The 18,298-nt window shown below is 46.2% G+C and overlaps 1 protein-coding gene across 4 annotated transcripts in view; it reads right to left on the reverse strand.

Annotated features, from left to right (window-relative positions):
- The window catches only part of PDZD2 (PDZ domain containing 2), a 360,570-nt gene that overhangs the window by 234,149 nt on the left and 108,123 nt on the right, over positions 1–18,298 (reverse strand). For all 4 annotated transcript variants that reach the window (XR_013961080.1, XR_013961081.1, XR_013961082.1 and 1 more), the window contains exon 2: positions 3,524–4,348. Coding sequence is in view for 1 of the 4 variants with exons in the window: in XM_080677882.1 (XP_080534008.1) it covers positions 3,524–3,999 (476 nt within the window). In the remaining 3 variants the exon portion in view is untranslated. The remainder of the gene's footprint in view (positions 1–3,523; positions 4,349–18,298) is intronic.

Here is an 18,298-nt window from a genome sequence, read left to right on the forward strand (position 1 = left end):
ACAGCACAGTTGAGAAACCCATACAGCTTAATGGGAGATAAACTTGACTCAAGCTCCCAGCACTTTCCCGAACTGTGCTCAGCTTTAACCACAAGATGGCAGACGTCGGCGGCAGATCCTCTGAAGAGCAAGCTCCCTCTGACCATGCCAAGGGCCATCGGCTACATGTTTAGCTGCTATTAGATAAACTGTTGTTGAGGAGAAACGTTCTAGATGTCATCACCATTCATTTAGAGCCTGGCTGTAGAAAAATATGTAGAGAACATGTAGAAAATCTTGATTTTCTATTTGTTTTTATTGTCAACAGTAAGTTGTTAAGAAAATACACAAACTATCCTAATTTTATTGGTTACTGTTTGGAGTGTTGAAGAAAAACTTTTAAAATTGGAGTCAGAGGCCCTGAATTCTAGTCCTCACTCTATTCTTAAAAAAGATAACTGGACCCTGGGAAACCACCTGTTTCCTCAGTTTCCTCCTCAGGACAATGAGAAGACAGGGCTGGGATGAACTCTGGGATACCATCCAGAAACAAAGGCACAAAATGAAATCGCAGTGGGGCGAGCAGGCTGAGCAGCATGCAGTGGGCACATCCGTAAGGTCTGCACGCTTCGCTTGCACAGCACACTTGGGGAATGGGCTGTTCCACATGATGAGTTTTCCAGATAATTGAATTTTAAATGCTGAAACTGGCTTTCCTTTAACCTTTTGTAATGGAAATCCTCCTAAAGTGTATTACATGCTTCTCAGGCCTCTTAAACATCATTTAACCTTTCCTGACTATCTCCAGGTCATCATGATGACCACTTCTTACTATAACTACATGCAAATGACTGGAAATTGGGGTAGCCCTTCAACAGCAACAGCAAGACCTCCCCCCTGAAGAGAGCGCTGGTGGCTTTCAGCATATGCAGGTAGGCAGGACCCTCCTGCTAAATGGCCCCAGAGACCATATTAAAAAGCTATAATTGGCAATCCTTCCTTTCTTCCATCTCCTACCTCACCACCTGCAGTCATTTCTCCAAGTAACACCTTCTAGCAGCCTCTTGACACTGGGTTTAAAATCTGCTATAACCTAGACAGAACTCAAGGTTGCCATGGGTAACCAGGGCCTGAGCTTGTAACAACCCTAAATTTAATTTTACACACAATTTAAAGCCAGTGGGTACTGTGCTGAAGGTTGCTTCTGGCCAGGGCTGATCTTCAGCTAGTCCACCCAGTATGCAATGCTTCTAGACCAGTTGGCCAATCACCCTGATCCCCCGGGCCCTCCAGTCAGCCCAGAAACCCGTTCTTGCATGTGCTGACATTCTTTCCAATTGGCTAGCACCCACGCCATACTGGTTGCTCAATATTGGAACATCAGCCTGGTTTCTGGGTTGAAGATTATTCTCTCCTGCTCAGTAAATTGCCAGGGTTGGAAGCTCTTCTCTGTCCCTCAAACTCAAAGGTCTTTTTTCCGTTACATTGCCAACCAGGTTGGGTGTTAAAACCTTTGCCTGCCTGGTGTGGCTCAGTGTTTGAGTGTCAACCCATGAACCAGGAGGTCACGGTTTGATTCCAGGCCAGGGCCCATGCCCGGGTTGCGAGCTTGATCCCCAGTGGGGGACATGCAGGAAGCAGCTAATCAGTGATTCTCTCTCATCACTGATGTTCCTATCTCTCTTTCTAAAATCAATAAAAACATACATATATTTTTAAAAGCTACCTTTGATTGAAAATCTACCATGTGCCAGATGCCTCGTCAGTACATTATATAAATCATTTTATCTCCTCCACTAAAGGGCCCTGTTGGGGAATAGCATCAGCCTCCATAGCTGAGAAACCTGCCCCTCACATGGCCAGTAAGAGGGTCTGGGAGCCAGATCCACCCCTCTGAGGCATGCACTTTGCACTGCCCTCTGCCCGAGTTTATGAACACACAAGCAAGTCCAGGCAAGGGTCACATCCTGAAAAATATATTTTAAGTGAAACATGGGCCCTTTTACTTTTCAGAAAAGGCTACTTGTTTTTGGTGTGTGGGTTGTGTTTTAATTAATTCCACATTTTGTTACCAATTTGGAACACTCTGTCCTCAGGGAACAGAGCGGGTGTACTTATAGAAAGCTAGCTGAGGGAGGGAGGGAGAGACTAGGCTATAAAGTGTTTGTAGGATCTAATAAATAAAAAAAGCCTCCCCAGTTCTCCCTGCACCAAACAAAAGTAAATAGAACATTCTAGAAAGGCCAATCTTCCCCAGAGTAGGGGTGATAGACTCATAAACAAAAACGTTGCTCTGTGTGTTACCAGCTATGCCTGCAAAACGGAGCATGTGCTATCAAACATAACTAGGATGCCTCCCCATCCCCAAAAGTTCTCTGTAAGTTCACTCCAGAGCGATGCAGTTACCACTAGAAAAACGAGGGGCTTTCAGAGCTACTGGGGGAATCTGGAAGCAAACTGCAGACCTTAGGATTCTCTGCCAGTGACAGGGCAGGGATGGGTCTATGGTTTGGGGACAGGCACAGATTTAACTTTGGAACTAGCTCTGGGGTCCAGAAGGATGCCAAACCCATGGCTATGAATTCTGCTGTGTCCCCAGGGAAGAATTTTTCAAATTGACCCTAAGCTAATTTTTAAAATAAACAAACCATGACCTCATCTTCCACATGTTGCACCTGCTCCTCCCACAGCTAACACACACACAACAATTTTCAATGTTCTCTCCCAAAAACATTCACAGGGCTCTAGTTTCCAGAGTAACTCTTATCGGGGGAGGGGGACTGACGGAAAAACTGACTAGCCACAGGTGACAGGGCCAAACATCATGTGTATTAGTGTCCTAGGGTTGCCATAAAAAAGTACCACAAACTGAGTGGTTTAAGCCACAGAAATGTATTGTCTCACAGTTCTGGAAGCGAAAAGTCCAAGATCCAGGTGTTGGTGGAGCCATGCTCCCTCTGAGGGGACAGGGAGTGATAAACTCCGGGCCCTGATCCCAGCTTCCGAGAGTTCCTGGGCTTGTGGCAGCGTAACTCCTATCTTCACACATCTTCTCCTGAAAGCGGGTCTTTGCCCTTTTGATAAGGACACTATTGGGTTAGGGGCCCATCCTACTACCACCTGGCCTCATGTTAAGTAATTAAATCGGCAATGGCCTTCTTTCCAAGTAAGGCCATGTTCGGAGGTACCAGGGATTAGGACTTCTTCATATAAGATTTGGGGTGACACAGTTCAACCCATAACATCATCTAAGATAGTTCTGAATTCAAAACTGAACTCAAGAGAAGGAACAGAATGAATTGCCCAACAGCTCACCTTGTATTATAATTGTAAGTAATAGTGTGGATGATTTCTCATGTTGGCCAGTGGGTGGGAAGTTGGTGTGCTGACCACTGAAATCTGTTAATTGCAAGGGTGAATCGAGGAGAACCATTGGCTGATGTGGGCTCTCTACAGAACCCTAATTCCTGCTCACCACATTTTAGGACAAAACCTACTAAAGTGTGTGCAAACATTTAGTGTTGAAGGAAACCCTGCCACTTACCTGGCCCCACTGACGTCAACTCCGACCATCAGCTGCCCATTCAGGGAGAGGATCTCATCACGCAGTCGGACCTTCCCACTCTTCCCTGCCGGGCTGTTCTTCCTCAGCTCCGTCACCCAGATGCAGCCCACGTCCAGCACGGGGCCCTGGTGGGTCTTCCTCTTCTTGCCCCCTCTGCGCTTTTCTCCATAGTCCCCGAAAACAGGGATGTTCCCGAAACTGAGGCCCACTGTCTCCGTGTCCCCCAGCTCCTTGGTGAGGTACACGGTACAGATCTCCATCCCCGGGGGGCTGCGGTCAGGGGGGACCGCGCTCTCATCCACGGCGAAGTTCAGCTGGATGTACTCGCGCAGCTTCTGGATGGCCGCCTGGCACAGCCGCTGCTCCGGCCCCGCCCCGCCCTCCCGCAGGCTGTTCTCCAGCCACCGGCAGAGCAGGGGCAGGTGCAGCACCGCGTTGTCCTGGGTGATGGGCATGGCGCTCACTCCCAGACACCAGCATCATGAGAAGACCTGCTCCTGGGGGCCGGCCCCCGCGGGGCCCCACGTCCCTTGGGGACCCTGGCTGTCATCGGCTGTGTTCATGTTCAGGCTGGCAGACAAGGGGTGCCTGCTCGAGACGGGGCTGTTTGCCGTGGCAAGAGGAGGACAGGACACACACCGACAGTGGGATGATCTTTGCAGCTGGAGTGCTCAGCGAGGGGCAGAAGGAAGCCTCCAACAGGTCTTTGCTTGGTTCATATCACAGCAGGGCCCGTGCAAATGGCCCAGAAATGGGATAGCCCTTCATCAGCGACAGCGTGGCCTCCCCCGGATTCATTCACACCTGGAAGAGGAAAAAACAAAAAATTCCTTCCAGTCACAACAGTGAGCCTTCTCACACAGAACACAGGGCCTCTTGTATGACTGAAGGCAATGTTTGCTTTCTGAGCCAGAAGCCTTAACGCTGCTCCCCATCCCCCAGCTTGGCTCCCTCCACGCATATACACAGACACACAGATAGACAGACAGACAGACATACAAACACACACACCCCATTCCTTCCAGACATCTCTGGAACACTGGCTTTCTCCAGGAAATTTCCCTGACCAGCGGGGAAATGAGATAGATGACTTTTGCCAGGACAACCCCCAACAAGCTCACATCCAACAGGAGGCTGTGTGACAAGACTCCGTAGATCGTAGAGGGGTTCTGGAAACATTTAAGACCTTACATTCCTAGGAAGTTGAAATCTATCTCCATTTGCCTTGATCTGTCCAACTGCAGACGCAGGGAGGCTCTCCATTCCAGAACTATGTTCTTACAATGCTACTGAGAGGAGCAAGCAATCAACCGCACAGAGAGACTCAGGCATGGCCCTAGGACAGCACCATCCTGAGCTCAGCCGTTGACTCCACCTTCATCATGTAGGTCCACAGGCATCCTGTCCCTTGGCATCCTACAGCTCTTAGTCTCCTTGCTTCCTTTCCGTTGGAAAACTGTTAAAACCAACCTATTCAAAGCCTTCTCCTCCAGAGAAATATTTCCCCATGCTGCTGGATGAGAGGACTCAGCCCCTCCCTGGCTGGCCTTTGAATGTAGGTCTTAGCACCATGATGCGCTCACCAGCCTGCAGGGCCGGCTACAGCAGAGGGCTGGGGCTGTCCTGCCCCCACTGAATCCTGCACAGAGCAGGGCACATCACTGCTCCCCCACACACACCCAGGGAAAGGTTAATTGAATTTCATCACCAATCCTTCTTATCCCCCAAAGAAAATTTTCACCTTCATCCCCTGTAAATGCAGAAAAATGACCCCTTTCACTCTCTTCTCTGAACCTCACTTTCGCACGGAGAAAGTCAATATAAACTGTGCCATCAAGGATGGAAAACATTCTTCACCTTCTCAGGAAATGATTTAACAAGAAATAATAATAAATGGGAGAGGTGTCAGAAGCCATGTCAATAATAAATAACCTTATTACTCAGTAACCATAAAGAAATGTCTCGTATTGTAACTTTTGATTTTCCAGAGAACTCGAGGGCCAGCTATTAATGGGTTCCAAGTAAATTAAAAGTTTAGCAAATATCATCTACATACGCACATGCCTACTAAAAAGAAATGCAAAAATCAAAGAAAAGATAATCCATAAACACACAAAAATGGAATGTTCCCTTTGGCCAAAATAAGTAACACCTCTCACTGAAAAGTAATACCATACAGACATATTAAAATCCTATGAATAAGTCAGAACATTTTCCATCAGGCCTCGCAACCTTTCTAAGTCTCCTTTTCCTCATCTGTAAAATGAAAAAGTTATGCTAAGTGATCTCTAAGGTTTCTCAAAATCCACGGAGAGATTTTCAAATGCAGTGACCGTGTCGTATTCAACAATATACTCCCTACCCAGCACAGTGCCTGTCACCTTGCAGACTCTCGATGACTTAAAACAATTTTTTTAAAGATCCTTTAAATTCAAATTTTAAGGGTCTATGGTATCATTCAAGGTCTTAGTCTCAGTTCCAATGGTTCCATACATATGAAAGCAGAGTAAATATATTGGGCAAGATACTCTTTAAGTCTGATTGAAGAAAACCAAACTTAAGAGTAATCGAGAATTTTTTCCCTGATGTCAACTTGTATTCACTCAATACATATTTATTGAACATCAATTAAGAACCAGGCCTTGATCTTGGCACTACGAATAGACTGTCAATAAGGCAAATTCAATGCATAAATGAGTGGAAAGTAGCATGTAATAAGTCTATGCCAATCTTTTTAACAGAATCGACAGAGGTACACTCCTGCAGCCATGGTCACGTAATAAGCTCCAGCCCTGGGGTGGGGCCAGAACTGAGCATCTCATGCAGGTGGAATAGAGTACTACTCTGAGAACTGAGCCCCAGGGCCTAGAGAGCAAGGGTCTAGTCTCCAGTGTGTGGTAAGAACTATAACTTGTGAACTAGGGATTGTGGATGGCAATATTCTACCTGCTGTGTTAACTGAGTAGCAAAAGAGCCATCTTGACAAGAAATAAAATTGACCAGTAGAAGGCAGAGGTGCAAGGCAAGGGAAAGAGGGTGCTCTGGTTCCCCACAGCCATCCTGGTCTTAGCTGCAGCCATCCTGGATGGGGGATGCAGTGCTGACCCTCAATCTGAAAGACGTATCAATCCTCACAATAAATTACATTTTTAAAAGTTAACTACTTAAAAGAAAGAAAAATGGTAAAGAAAAACGGAACTAAAAAAACCCAAAAAACTAACCACACCTTTTAATGAAAATAAACACTACCTTGAGTTGTTTTCTAGAATTTGCAACTCAAAAGTTGTTAAATGACACATTGGAGAAGCAAAGCTGATTGGCTTAGCTTGAAGCTGTTGTCCATCTGTCATCCAGCCAGTTATGGCCAAGGGGGTGGAGTCATGAGATTCCCATATGGTGCCAGGGGCCCACCCTCTGACCCTGAATGTGGTGAGGGCAGGAAAGGAGTTTTCAGAAAAATGAAAAATTATTTCAAGTGTACAGAAACCCTCAAGGACCACAGGTTTTACTTAAAAAAAATGAAATACACACACACACACATATATATTATTGATTTCAGCAAGGAAGGGAGAAGGAGAGATAGAAACATCAATGATGAGAGAGAATCATTGATCGGCTGTCTCCTGCACACCCCCTACCGGGCATCGAGCCCACAACCTGGGCATGTGCCCTTGACCAGAATCAAATCTGGGACCTTTCAGTCCCCACGCCAACACTCTATCCACTGAGCCAAACCGGTCTTACTTTGATGTTCATGGGCTATACAACTTTTCAATTCCATACCTATAATTGGGAATTTTCCAGTAATTCTTCTAGCCCCTGTTCTATAAATGTCTTTCCCTGGGATTTTCTATAAACAAGGGAAGTAGAGCTATTCCGATCCATTTCAATACAGTGAGATGACTCAGGGTATAAGAACAGGTGCACAATTTTTCAACAGTATGTAAAGTCTGGTTCTTCCACAATATCCAGGAAACATACCAGTGTAGAAAACACTGACCCAGAGATGATACAGAAGGACAGAACTCTGCAAATGGTTACAGATACCGACATCCCCGTTTGGCTGATCCCAAAAAAGGTCTCAAAGCCTCTCATCCTGAAGATCAATCCACGTCAACAGCAAGCAGAACTGTGGACGTGGAGGTCTGAGGCCTGGTCCCACTCACTTCCATCATTTATAATTCTCCAGTTAGAGTCTCATCCCAAGCAAACAGCCATGATAATTTAAATTAATGTTGAGTAGCCTGAAGCTGACAGCCTTAGCATTCAAAATAAATGCTTCTGTGACTAAGGTAATTGACACTGTGTTTAATGTCTACCCACTTTCTTGGATTCCCTTTCAGCTAACTTGTGCACTCACAACAGGAGTTGTTACTCATGAGGGGGTGGAAACTAGTTTGGGGATGGGGGGCCGAAAAAGTCTTAGCTATTCCAAAGGTCAGTGCCTCACCTCACAAAGCTCAGTCCTATCTGGAAAAAAAAAAAAAATCTTACTCCTTAGTATTTAATTTCTGTGTTCCAGAGAATTCAATTTAATTTTAATTTTAAATTTTAACTTAAATACATTAAAATCTTTTCTCTGGGGTGAGGAGCGGGGGACAAGAATGAAAATGGCTGAGAAACCCTGAACTAAGTGAAACCAATCATCTGCCCAAAGTCACAGGCGGAATCGCCCAAAATGCAGAGGCTAAGCCTTGAACCTGACAGCAGTTATCCAGACCTCGCTTCAGAATCAGATGCATAGTAGGCTGCCTTATTAGAACTCCCTCTTGCAAACTGTCCTGGATTCTTGCCGCCCTCCTATGCTGACCTCTGCTGAGTTCCAAGTTCCTAAACCTTCATCTCATCTTCCTCCCTTCTGGACTGAATTCCTCTTTTGACTTTTAGAAAATGCTCCACATTTTAAAAGAAAAGAAGTGTTGATTAAATACCTACTAGTCATTTATTCAACAGAGGTTTGTTGAATGAGTGCCCATCACTTGTTGGGCCCTGAACAAAACAGACAGCGTTCCTACAGACCTTCGTGAAAGAATGGTGAACTAGTAAAGGTAAAATGCTACAACATCGGATGGTAATTTGTACCATGAAGAGAACTGTGGTTGTGTCAGAGGCTAGTGAGTAACGGGGGCTTGGGGGTGGGGGAAAAGGCCCCTCTGAGAGGAGACATGAATAAATGAGAGACTGAGGAGAGAGAATACTTGCAGGAAGACTGTTCTCAGACAGGGGGCAGAGACTCCAAGGTGAGAGCCTGCTTGGCTGCCTGAGGAAGAGAGATGATGGGTGTGGAAATGCCCCTAGTGCAGTGGTCGGCAAACTCATTAGTCAACAGAGCCAAATATCAACAGTACAACGATTGAAATTTCTTTTTTTAAAAAAAAATATATTTTATTGATATTTCACAGAGGGGAAGGGAGAGGGATAGAGAGCTAGAAACATCGATGAGAGAGAAACATCGATCAGCTGCCTCCTGCACACCTCCCACTGAGGATGTGCCCGCAACCAAGGTACATGCCCTTGACCGGAATCGAACCTGGGACCTTTCAGTCCGCAGGCCGACGCTCTATCCACTGAGCCAAACCGGTTTCGGCTGAAATTTCTTTTGAGAGCCAAATTTTTTAAACTTAAACTTCTTCTAATGCCACTTCTTCAAAATAGACTCGCCCAGGCCGTGGTATTTTGTGGAAGAGCCACACTCAAGGGGCCAAAGAGCCGCATGTGGTTCGCGAGCCGCGGTTTGCCGATCACTGCCCTAGTGGATTGGAAGCTTCCCCACCATCTTATTCTCTCCTCCAACTCTCACAACCACCTTGTAAACAAGGGCACCTGACTCCATCCATTTCACCAACACTGACAGGGCTAAATGTTGTTGATTCGCAGCTATTACTAAGCTCCTGCTTTGATTTGGGGGCACCAAAAACAGCAATGAAAAAACAACACAACAACCCAGGGTGCCTGGTTGGTGTAGCTCAATGACTGAGTGTCAACCTATGAACCAGGAGGTCACGGTTCGATTCCTGGTCAGGGCACATGCCCAGGTTTCGAGCTCAATCCCCAGTAGGGAGCATGGGGGAGGCAGCCAATTGATGATTCTCTCTCATTATTGATGTTTCTATCCCTCTCCCTCTCCCTTCCTCTCTGAAATCAATACAAATTATATTTTAAAAACAAACAAACCAGGGCATGTTTCTTTCTTTTTTTTTTTAAAAATATATTTTATTGATTTTTTACAGAGAGGAAGGGAGAGGGATAGAGTTAGAAACATCAATGAGAGAGAAACATCGATCAGCTGCCTCCTGCACACCCCCTACTGGGGATGTGCCCGCAACCAAGGTACATGCCCCTGACCGGAATCGAACCTGGGACCCTTCAGTCCGCAGGCCGACGCTCTATCCACTGAGCCAAACCGGTTTCGGCAGGGCATGTTTCTTAAAGGGCTAAAAGCATACATGAATTCATGCAATGGTTTACTAGTATCATTGTGCAGTCCCAGGTGTTACAGACAAACCCACAACTGCCTGAGAAAGTGCAAATACGAATGATTGTGACCCTTTAGGTTGGCTTATGTTTTGGAAGAGCAAGGCATTGGCTAAGTTTTAACTACCTACATGGCTGACTCTAGATTAACCAGATGGCTGTGCATATGAGACCTAAGAATTTGATCCAGCCTTTATGCCATGCAGCAAGGGTTAACTGTGCCAGGCACTGCACTAGGCTGGGGAGGAAAAGATGAAGAGTTGGGGAAAGAGAGAGCATTAACTAAAGTGTGCGAAGGGCGACAATGTGGTACATTTGGGGGTACATGACGGATTCTAGAATATGCGGCTTTCCAAGGTCTATGCTGGGATTTTAGGGGATGAGAAAGGTGTTCCCATATAAATTCCAGAAGGTGAGGACCTCGAAGGAACCTCAGGGATTGCTGCATCCAGCCTTCGATTTTACAGATGAGAGAAATGCACAGCGAGACAGGACCAAGATCCTTTCATTTCAGGGTCTGAGGACCCTTGAAAAACAGGGGAAAAACCCAAATGAAATGAAAAAGGATGATGTGGCAGCTATTTTGAAAATATAATACTTGAAGAAATTGTATTTGCTAAAACATGATTTATCCAGGTAACAAAAATATGGGAATGAGTAGAAATTTAAAAATTCATGAGACATCATGACTGTTCTTTCTCAAGATGGGTGCAAGAAAACAGATGGAGACCAGAACATCAAAATGAAGATTATAAATCATTTGTTTTCTACATATTTGTAAAATACATTTGCTACGGCTTCAGACACAGAAACAAGTTTGCACGTGTGCGGTTTAAGATTGTTTACTCCGGATTTGGCCAGTCCTGGACTAATAAGATTCCTGGAGTTTCAGTATCTTAGTTCTATAGGAACATAATGGTTGGGGAAAGAGGGCATTTATGAGGTACTGTTTATACTGTGAATTGGCAATTTAATACTTTGAAACAGTTGCTATCTACCAAGTGGGTAATTGGCTGAGACAATCACAGCTTCGGTGTCAGCAGCAAGATAATCATGAGGTCACCATGGTTGCCCATTTTAATGTGACCTTCCTGTTCACCTTGTATGGACTGGGCAGCCATGATGCCACCAATCTGTCATCCGCAACCCTAGAGATCATACCCTCAACATACAGCATGCATTACAATAAGTTCTTCTTCAATTACACTGGAGTTATTTTTAAAAAAATAGTTATTTTACAATATTTTACAAGTGTTCCTTTCAGAACAATTGTGCTGTTGAGATGCTTCCAGTGTTTAGGCTTTTGGGTAAATAATCTACTTAACTATTTGAATTTTCAGCATGTAACTGCATAGGCTCTGACCTCATCCTTAATTAAGAATGACTCAAATATTTATAATGGCCAGCAGTATACTCTGCTATTAGCTAACTGCAGGTCCCCAGGCAAATCATTTAACATCTTTGAGCCTCAGTTTCCTTATCTGCCAAACGAGGTGATTCTAATAAGTTTCCTTCCAGTTCCAGCATTTTCCTGGACTTTAGAGCTGAGTTAGCAAGTCAGGGAGGGAGTCACTAGCCTCATTAAGAAGCATATACACAACACATGGAAGCTTTAAACTGCAGAAGAGATGGGCCAAACTGCTTTATCAGATTTTGAGTATCTGCCAAGACAAGGGAGAAAGGGGGCCCCTGGGATGGTTTTACATTCACGTGCTTAGAACCAGAGTTCAGCTCGTCCAGAAGGCAAGAAGAAATATATCTTACAGAATCAAAGCTCTTTGGCGCAGCATAAAGAACCAAGGTTTCAAGAAGGGAGGAGGAATCAATAGGAAATCCGGTGTTTCCATTGAGGCCCCACAGATGCTCTGATTTGGCAAGGGCCTGAATTGTGCAGAGACTGGCCTCCACTCCCTCCCCTCCCCACCGCTTGCAGGACCCTGGGCTGGAGCGCCTGGTGCAAAGAGAGAGTATCCTTAGAGGAAACCAAGGGATCACAGAGAACAAAGGTCCAGCCATGTGCCTCTTGGAGAAGCATCCCGTTTTCCCAGGCCTCCCTGTGGGAAAGACCTCAGACAGTGATCCTCAGAAGGCAAGTCCAAGTCCATGGGAGCGAGAGAAAAGAGAATCCTCATCTGACCTCTTCCAGGCAGGAAATCAGAATGAAGGAGAAGGAAAGATTGCAAAAGAGTGCGAGATACCAGTCCCCGCACTCTCAGTGGCCTCCACAGCTACTCATGCTGCATCTTGGTTTTAAAAGGGGTGGGAGAGAAATAACACAGAGAGAAAGTAAGATGAGATGGCAGAGACAGAAAGGAACTAGGCTGGAAATCATCAAATTGAGATTCAACTCCAGACATTGGACACTGCCGTGATGCCCTTGGGGAGAGGTCCGCAGATATGAGGAGGTTGGACCCACTATCTTTTAAGACCCTGCTGGTGCTGTGTCAATGTTAATGCGTGGGGCCTGTGCGTAGGTAAAAGACGTGGCTGAGGAAGGCCACTGGTAGGTCAAGGAGATGCTACAAGGAGACCCTGATCTTGGTTGACTTCCCACCATCCATGTCTACAGGCTCCCCGGCTCAGAAACATGAATTCTGCCTGCACATTGAAAGAGCATCTGCCTCTCAAGCATGGATATACTGCTACCAGCAAGAAGGCTCGTTCATTAATTTCCCATTGAAAACACAGTTATTAAGTGGGCAGGATGTTTGCATCGACCTGATCAATGCCTGCTTTTCCTGCAGGCAGGACACAGAGGAAGGCAAACCTTAGGACAAGGAGAACCAGGTGAGCACAGGGGGGCCCCAGCTGAGGCACAATCTCTGCCTCTCCAGCCTGGGCTTTGCAAAGGAAACTGCCCACTTAGCCAAGACTCCCCTGCGCTAGACAGCACCCGAAAAGGCATCGCCGGCATCTGGTTCCTGGAGCTTTCCCTTCCTGTTCTCTGCACTAACTCCACCCGCTTCTATCCATACCCCTCATTCCCAACCACATACCATGGCACCAGTGAGTGTCCATTTCTACTCTCTGAATTACAGGCATAATCACATTTTAGTCGCTCGTCCCTAAGATGACTCTAATTCCAGTTTTGGATTCTATTAGTTTTATGGACAATTTCTTAATTTGGGCATTTCTGGGGCTGACTATTCAGCCATGTGTGAGGTATTTCCTAGTTTCATTCTCAACACAGCAACTGTCTTCTGTGTTTCTAAGTTCAGGGTTGTGGGGAAGGGTCTCACTATTGCCCCCAAGGACCAAGGACACCTTCCAGATTTAACAAAACTGCAGAACTACAAAGCGGGCCTCTACAGCGCAGCTCTCATCTGCTCAGAACAGTTCCCCGGGGGAGCATGCGAGAGGCAGGACAGGAGGGGCAGAACCAGAGCCACCAAGGAAAAGCCAGAGGAGTCCATGTTCTCGTGACCACTCTTGGCCCCAGCCCTGCTGAGGAGCCGTATGCCACTGAAATTGCAGACAGCTCCGGCATTTCCCAGGGCCCTGCGGCCCTGTGGCTGCCCGCCTCACTGCGACACAGATGGGGGAACAGATTGAGAGGGGCCCTGGATTCAGTCGACAGAGCGTTAGGTGCCCATGGTGTCAGTCAGCAAAAACTCACCAGATTGGAAGCAGGTTCTCATCCAGTAGGCAAAGTCTCTTGCCAGGAAAATAGGAAATTGGAATTTAAAAAACAAAGAAACAAAAAACAAACGTTTAGAGTTCTCTGCATTGGAGATAAGGTAGGCACTAGTGCACATCTCTATGGGGGGACGTGTAATCAGTTGGGTCCATTATGCGTTTAAAGGTTTAGGACAGAAATCTAGTCTTTACTTGGCTAAGCCTGTGGAGATAAGCGCTGTGGGAAACAGGTGCCCCCAGGCACCCTGCTGATCTGGGGAATTACCAACAGGAACAAAAATGGCTATTACCTGCCACCCACCAAGTTCCGCTGAAACATTTTCAACAGGCTTTAGGCACCCTGGTCTGATGCCTGCAGGCTCCGCATCATTGCCCCTGGACGCTGAGCCCCTGGACGGTGCCAAGTCAGGCTCTACAGGAATCCTGCGAAAAGGACTGAAGATCTGCTCTCAACTTGAAATCGCAAGTCTCTTCGCCTGAGGAGGTGATTAAAAACTTGGCCTACGTCCCCGTGCTGATGCTCCTGCTCCCCGCACCCCCCTGCCCCCCCCCCCCCCCCCCCCCCCCCGCCGCCTGGCAGGCCCCAGTGCTGGCCCTGTTCTCTCCTGCTCGTCTAGTCATCCCCACCCCATGGCTCTCCAAGTCTCTAGCCTCATTACACCTTCCACCCGGGCCCTTTCCCACGCGTCTCATGACCAGAAAAGAAATGGAAAGAGAGGCGCCTGTGCTTCTGTGGTTCCTGGGTTCTACAATATAAACACTGGTTACGCCCATATGGGTTCCTCAGGGAGGAATAATTCATTCATTCACTCATTCGTTCAGCAAATATTTATCGAGTACAATAAACAGTGACATTCTTACCCTCAGGAACTTAAACTCTGAACCAGTCTTCCCAGGCTGAGCAGAGCCTCAGAATCACTGGAGGCCATTCAGATACCCGCATTTCGGGTAAGGCCGATGTAACAGGGCCTTAGAAACCACTGGCTGGGTGGAAGGAGAGGTGCTGGCCACTCCATGACTCAGAATGGAGACCCCGGGGAGAAAGTCAGCTCTAACATCCTCATGCTAAGGAACCCTTCATTTCCCACCCCTGCCGGGTTGGTAGATTTAACAAATCAGAACACATAGTGCCTAGTTACATATGAATTTCAGATAAACAACAAGGCATGTTTTAGTATAAGTATGTCCCAAATATTGTAGTATGTCTTGGTATGTGTATGTCCCATGCAATATTTGGGATATACTTAGATTAAAATGTTATTGTCTATCTGATATTTATGTTTAACCGGGTGGCCTATATTTTATGTGGCAACCCTACACCTACCCCATCCAAAAAGGAAGCCCTGAAAGCGGTTGACCTGCATGCCGTGTCCGCCCTTTGTGGAGTAATCCTACCCAGCATCTCTGTCCCTGCCTCAGCAGGCCTCTCACTCTCTCCTGGATGCAAATCTCAGCCGTGGGCCAGGGCACCCACACTCTGCAGGCAGAGAGGGAATGAGTCATCCCTGGGACAATAGCTCACCAGCCCACTCAGAGGAACTACTTTTCCCGGCTCCCTGTCATCGCAGCCTCTGGTCTCATGTGCCCAAACCTGCTGCTCCCAGCCCAGCTGCCTTTCTTGAATGGCCCTGCTTGCCTGGACTCTCTAAATGCTGGTCCTCTCTGGCTGGCCGGCCTCTGGTCCTGCGTAACAGAACTGTGTCATTAGGAAGAAAGGAGATAAGGAAGACAAAAGTGTTTGACAAAAGTGAACACAAGAGGTAATCTACTGGCGATTGCCATACCATAATCCTAGGACTGCATCCTCCTATAGGTTTACAAACAAAGCTGCTCTGATTTTATCAGTTTTATTTGTTTATTCCTCTGGGTAAAATTTTATTTGAACAAAAGTGAGTAGCTGAAACCGATTCAAAATCACTATACAGTTGGCAACCAATGCTACAGCTAATTTTGAGGTGCAGAGGACACTACTGACTGTCTACCCAGCATCCATTCCCTCTTTTTAATCCCCTAACAGAATTCTGATTTTTGTTCAGGAATTCAACGATCCTCAGCTCTAAAGGTGGGCCTAACTCCATGGTCGGCAAACTGCGGCTCGCGAGCCACATGCGGTTCTTTGGCCCCATGAGTGTGGCTTTTCCACAAAATACCACGGCCTGGGCGAGTCTATTTTGGAGAAATGGCATTACAAGAAGTTTAAGTTTAAAAAATTTGGCTCTCAAAAGAAATTTCAATAGTTGTACTGTTGATATTTGGCTCTGTTGACTAATGAGTTTGCCAACCACTGGCCTAATTCATCAATGGAAACATCTTTCCCTTCCAAGCAATGGTTTCAGGAGTGGGCAGGTGACCCAACACTGGCCAGTGAGTCATGAGACTTGCCTCCCAGGGCTCTTCTAGAAAATGCTGCCTCACCCCTAAGAGAAACTGCCAAGACATGATGGTCCCTCTTCTTCCTCTGGATGTCACTCAAAGTCAGATGTCTAGCATGGCTGCTGCCATCTTGATACCAGCCTGATGGTGCATAATGCTGAGGATGGCACAAGCAGAGAGAAAAATGAAGTTGGGACCTTGATGACATGAGAATGTCCTTCTGTTGGAGCCAGTTTGGGTTGGATTTTTATTACTTGCATCCAGAAAACAAGCTATTATAGACATGGTTTTGTGCTTGGAGTGCCTATTAAAAGTTAATGTAAAGCGAAAATTTAAACTTGAGATTTGTGGCAATAAAGGTGGACATACCTGCCTCTATTTCTATCCCGGGGGCTGAAGGGGGGTGGTGCGCAGAAATTTGCTCATCCTTATTTCTGTAGAGCTAGTACCCATAGTAGGAGTGAAATTGACTAGCTTCCCTTTTCTACAAGTTAGAATAAAAATAACTCTAGTTTAATGTTTGTTGATAAAGTCTAGGTGATCACTTGGAAGCAGATTGGTGGGGAAGGAAAAATAAATTTAAAATAAAAATATATTTACTCCTCCCTCTGGCAAAACCTTCATATTTAAACATCCCCAGAACCATCAGAAGCAGCCCCTGGTATCTGAACTGCCTGATGCGGTTTTCTTTGGAGCAAAAGGCAGAGGTAGAGAGCAGAGTCTCTCAGGCATTTTTAAGCTGCAGAATCTCACAGCCCCAGGCAGAGCCCTGGGTCAGCCACACCCCACTCTGTCCTCATGCACTTGACTTTTCCTACCGCCTCCCTCCCCAGTGAGTGCTGAACTAGCCCCCTGGTTTTGAGGGTGGATTCCCACTTTCCACTCACACTGCCTTCTCCTGTTTCAAACATTTTCATAAACCTATAAATCAACTGTTCAGAAAAGGGCTGGAGGCCTGACTCTGAGCTGTTGACTCTGAAAAACTGAGCTTGCTTCTCAGTAAAGCCACCAGAAACTAAGAACATCTTCAACTCACCAGCGAAGACAAAACTAAAGTCATGGATGGCTCTAGGCCAGAAGCTCTTATTTCAGGACAGCAAGACTGAAACATATAAAGGAGGAAAAGTAAATATAATATGGATGAACCATGGACACCAACAAAAACAAACTGGCAAGAGGGTGAAAACAGACATACCAAATTGAGGCCAATTCATTCCATAAATATTTACTGAGTGCCTACTGCCCTGTGCCAGGCATAACCACAAGTTGCTAAAAATACAAACTGAGTCAGTTCTGTTTCTGCTCTCAAGAGATTCCTAATTTTCCTGGGGATAGACACATAAATAACTTAGGATAAATCTTAAAGAATGAAAGAATTCACAAAGTGGGAATGGTGGGAGATGGAAGTTATTTACACAAGCCAATTTGTATGGGATTCTCAGAGTAAACATGTAGGTAGTGTGTTTATGCAAAGAAAATGAGGGTGGCAAAGAGGGTGTGTAAGGGTGGTATGTGGGGGCGGGAGATTAGTGTCAAGGGCACATTTAGCCTTCTCTCCTGCTCTAAGAAGTTTGACCTTCCTCACATAGGTCATGGGTTTTAATTGATTGTGGTTTTATTTACTGAATTATTTAAGCAACCAGATTTGGGATTTCATTGTAGAAAAGTATCAATATCAGAAAATATTCACCATATGTGAGGAAGTAGGTTATAAAGTGGTTTTGATTATCAATTGTGTTTAAGAATGAAAATAACCTCTGAAGGATATTCACTGAAATAGCTGACTTCATGTCGGAGAATTAAGGCTATGAGTGGTTTTTTGAACCTTTAAATTTCTGGATTTGCTAAGCGCTTATTAAAACACTAGTAGCCCTGTGCACGAATCCGTGCACCAGTAGCTCTCTGCAGGGCCTGGCTGCTTCACGCCCACTGCCCAGAGGCTCTCCGCAGCCCAGAGGCCCATCCGCAACTGGGCGCGGAACGCTTGCCTCATCGCCGCGGCGATGAAGCAAGCATTCCGCCAGGCCGCTCACACTGCCCGCTCTCAGCGGCTGCCCCCACTGGGACTGGGGGACTCTGGCGGGATTGAGAGGGCTGGGCGCTACCATCTTGTGGCTATGGGCACCACCATCTTTGTGACGCCGTGACAGTTAATTTAAATATTACCCTTTTATTCGATAGGATATTATTTTGCTGATTTAAAAAATTGTATGTGTAGGGATACAGATTGAGTGAGACTAGACCACAGGGAGGCCAGCTGGCAGACTGTTC

The sequence above is a fragment of the Plecotus auritus genome (assembly GCF_963455305.1).
Source record: "Plecotus auritus genome assembly, chromosome: 7".
In the NCBI taxonomy this organism is placed as follows: Eukaryota; Metazoa; Chordata; class Mammalia; order Chiroptera; family Vespertilionidae; genus Plecotus; species Plecotus auritus.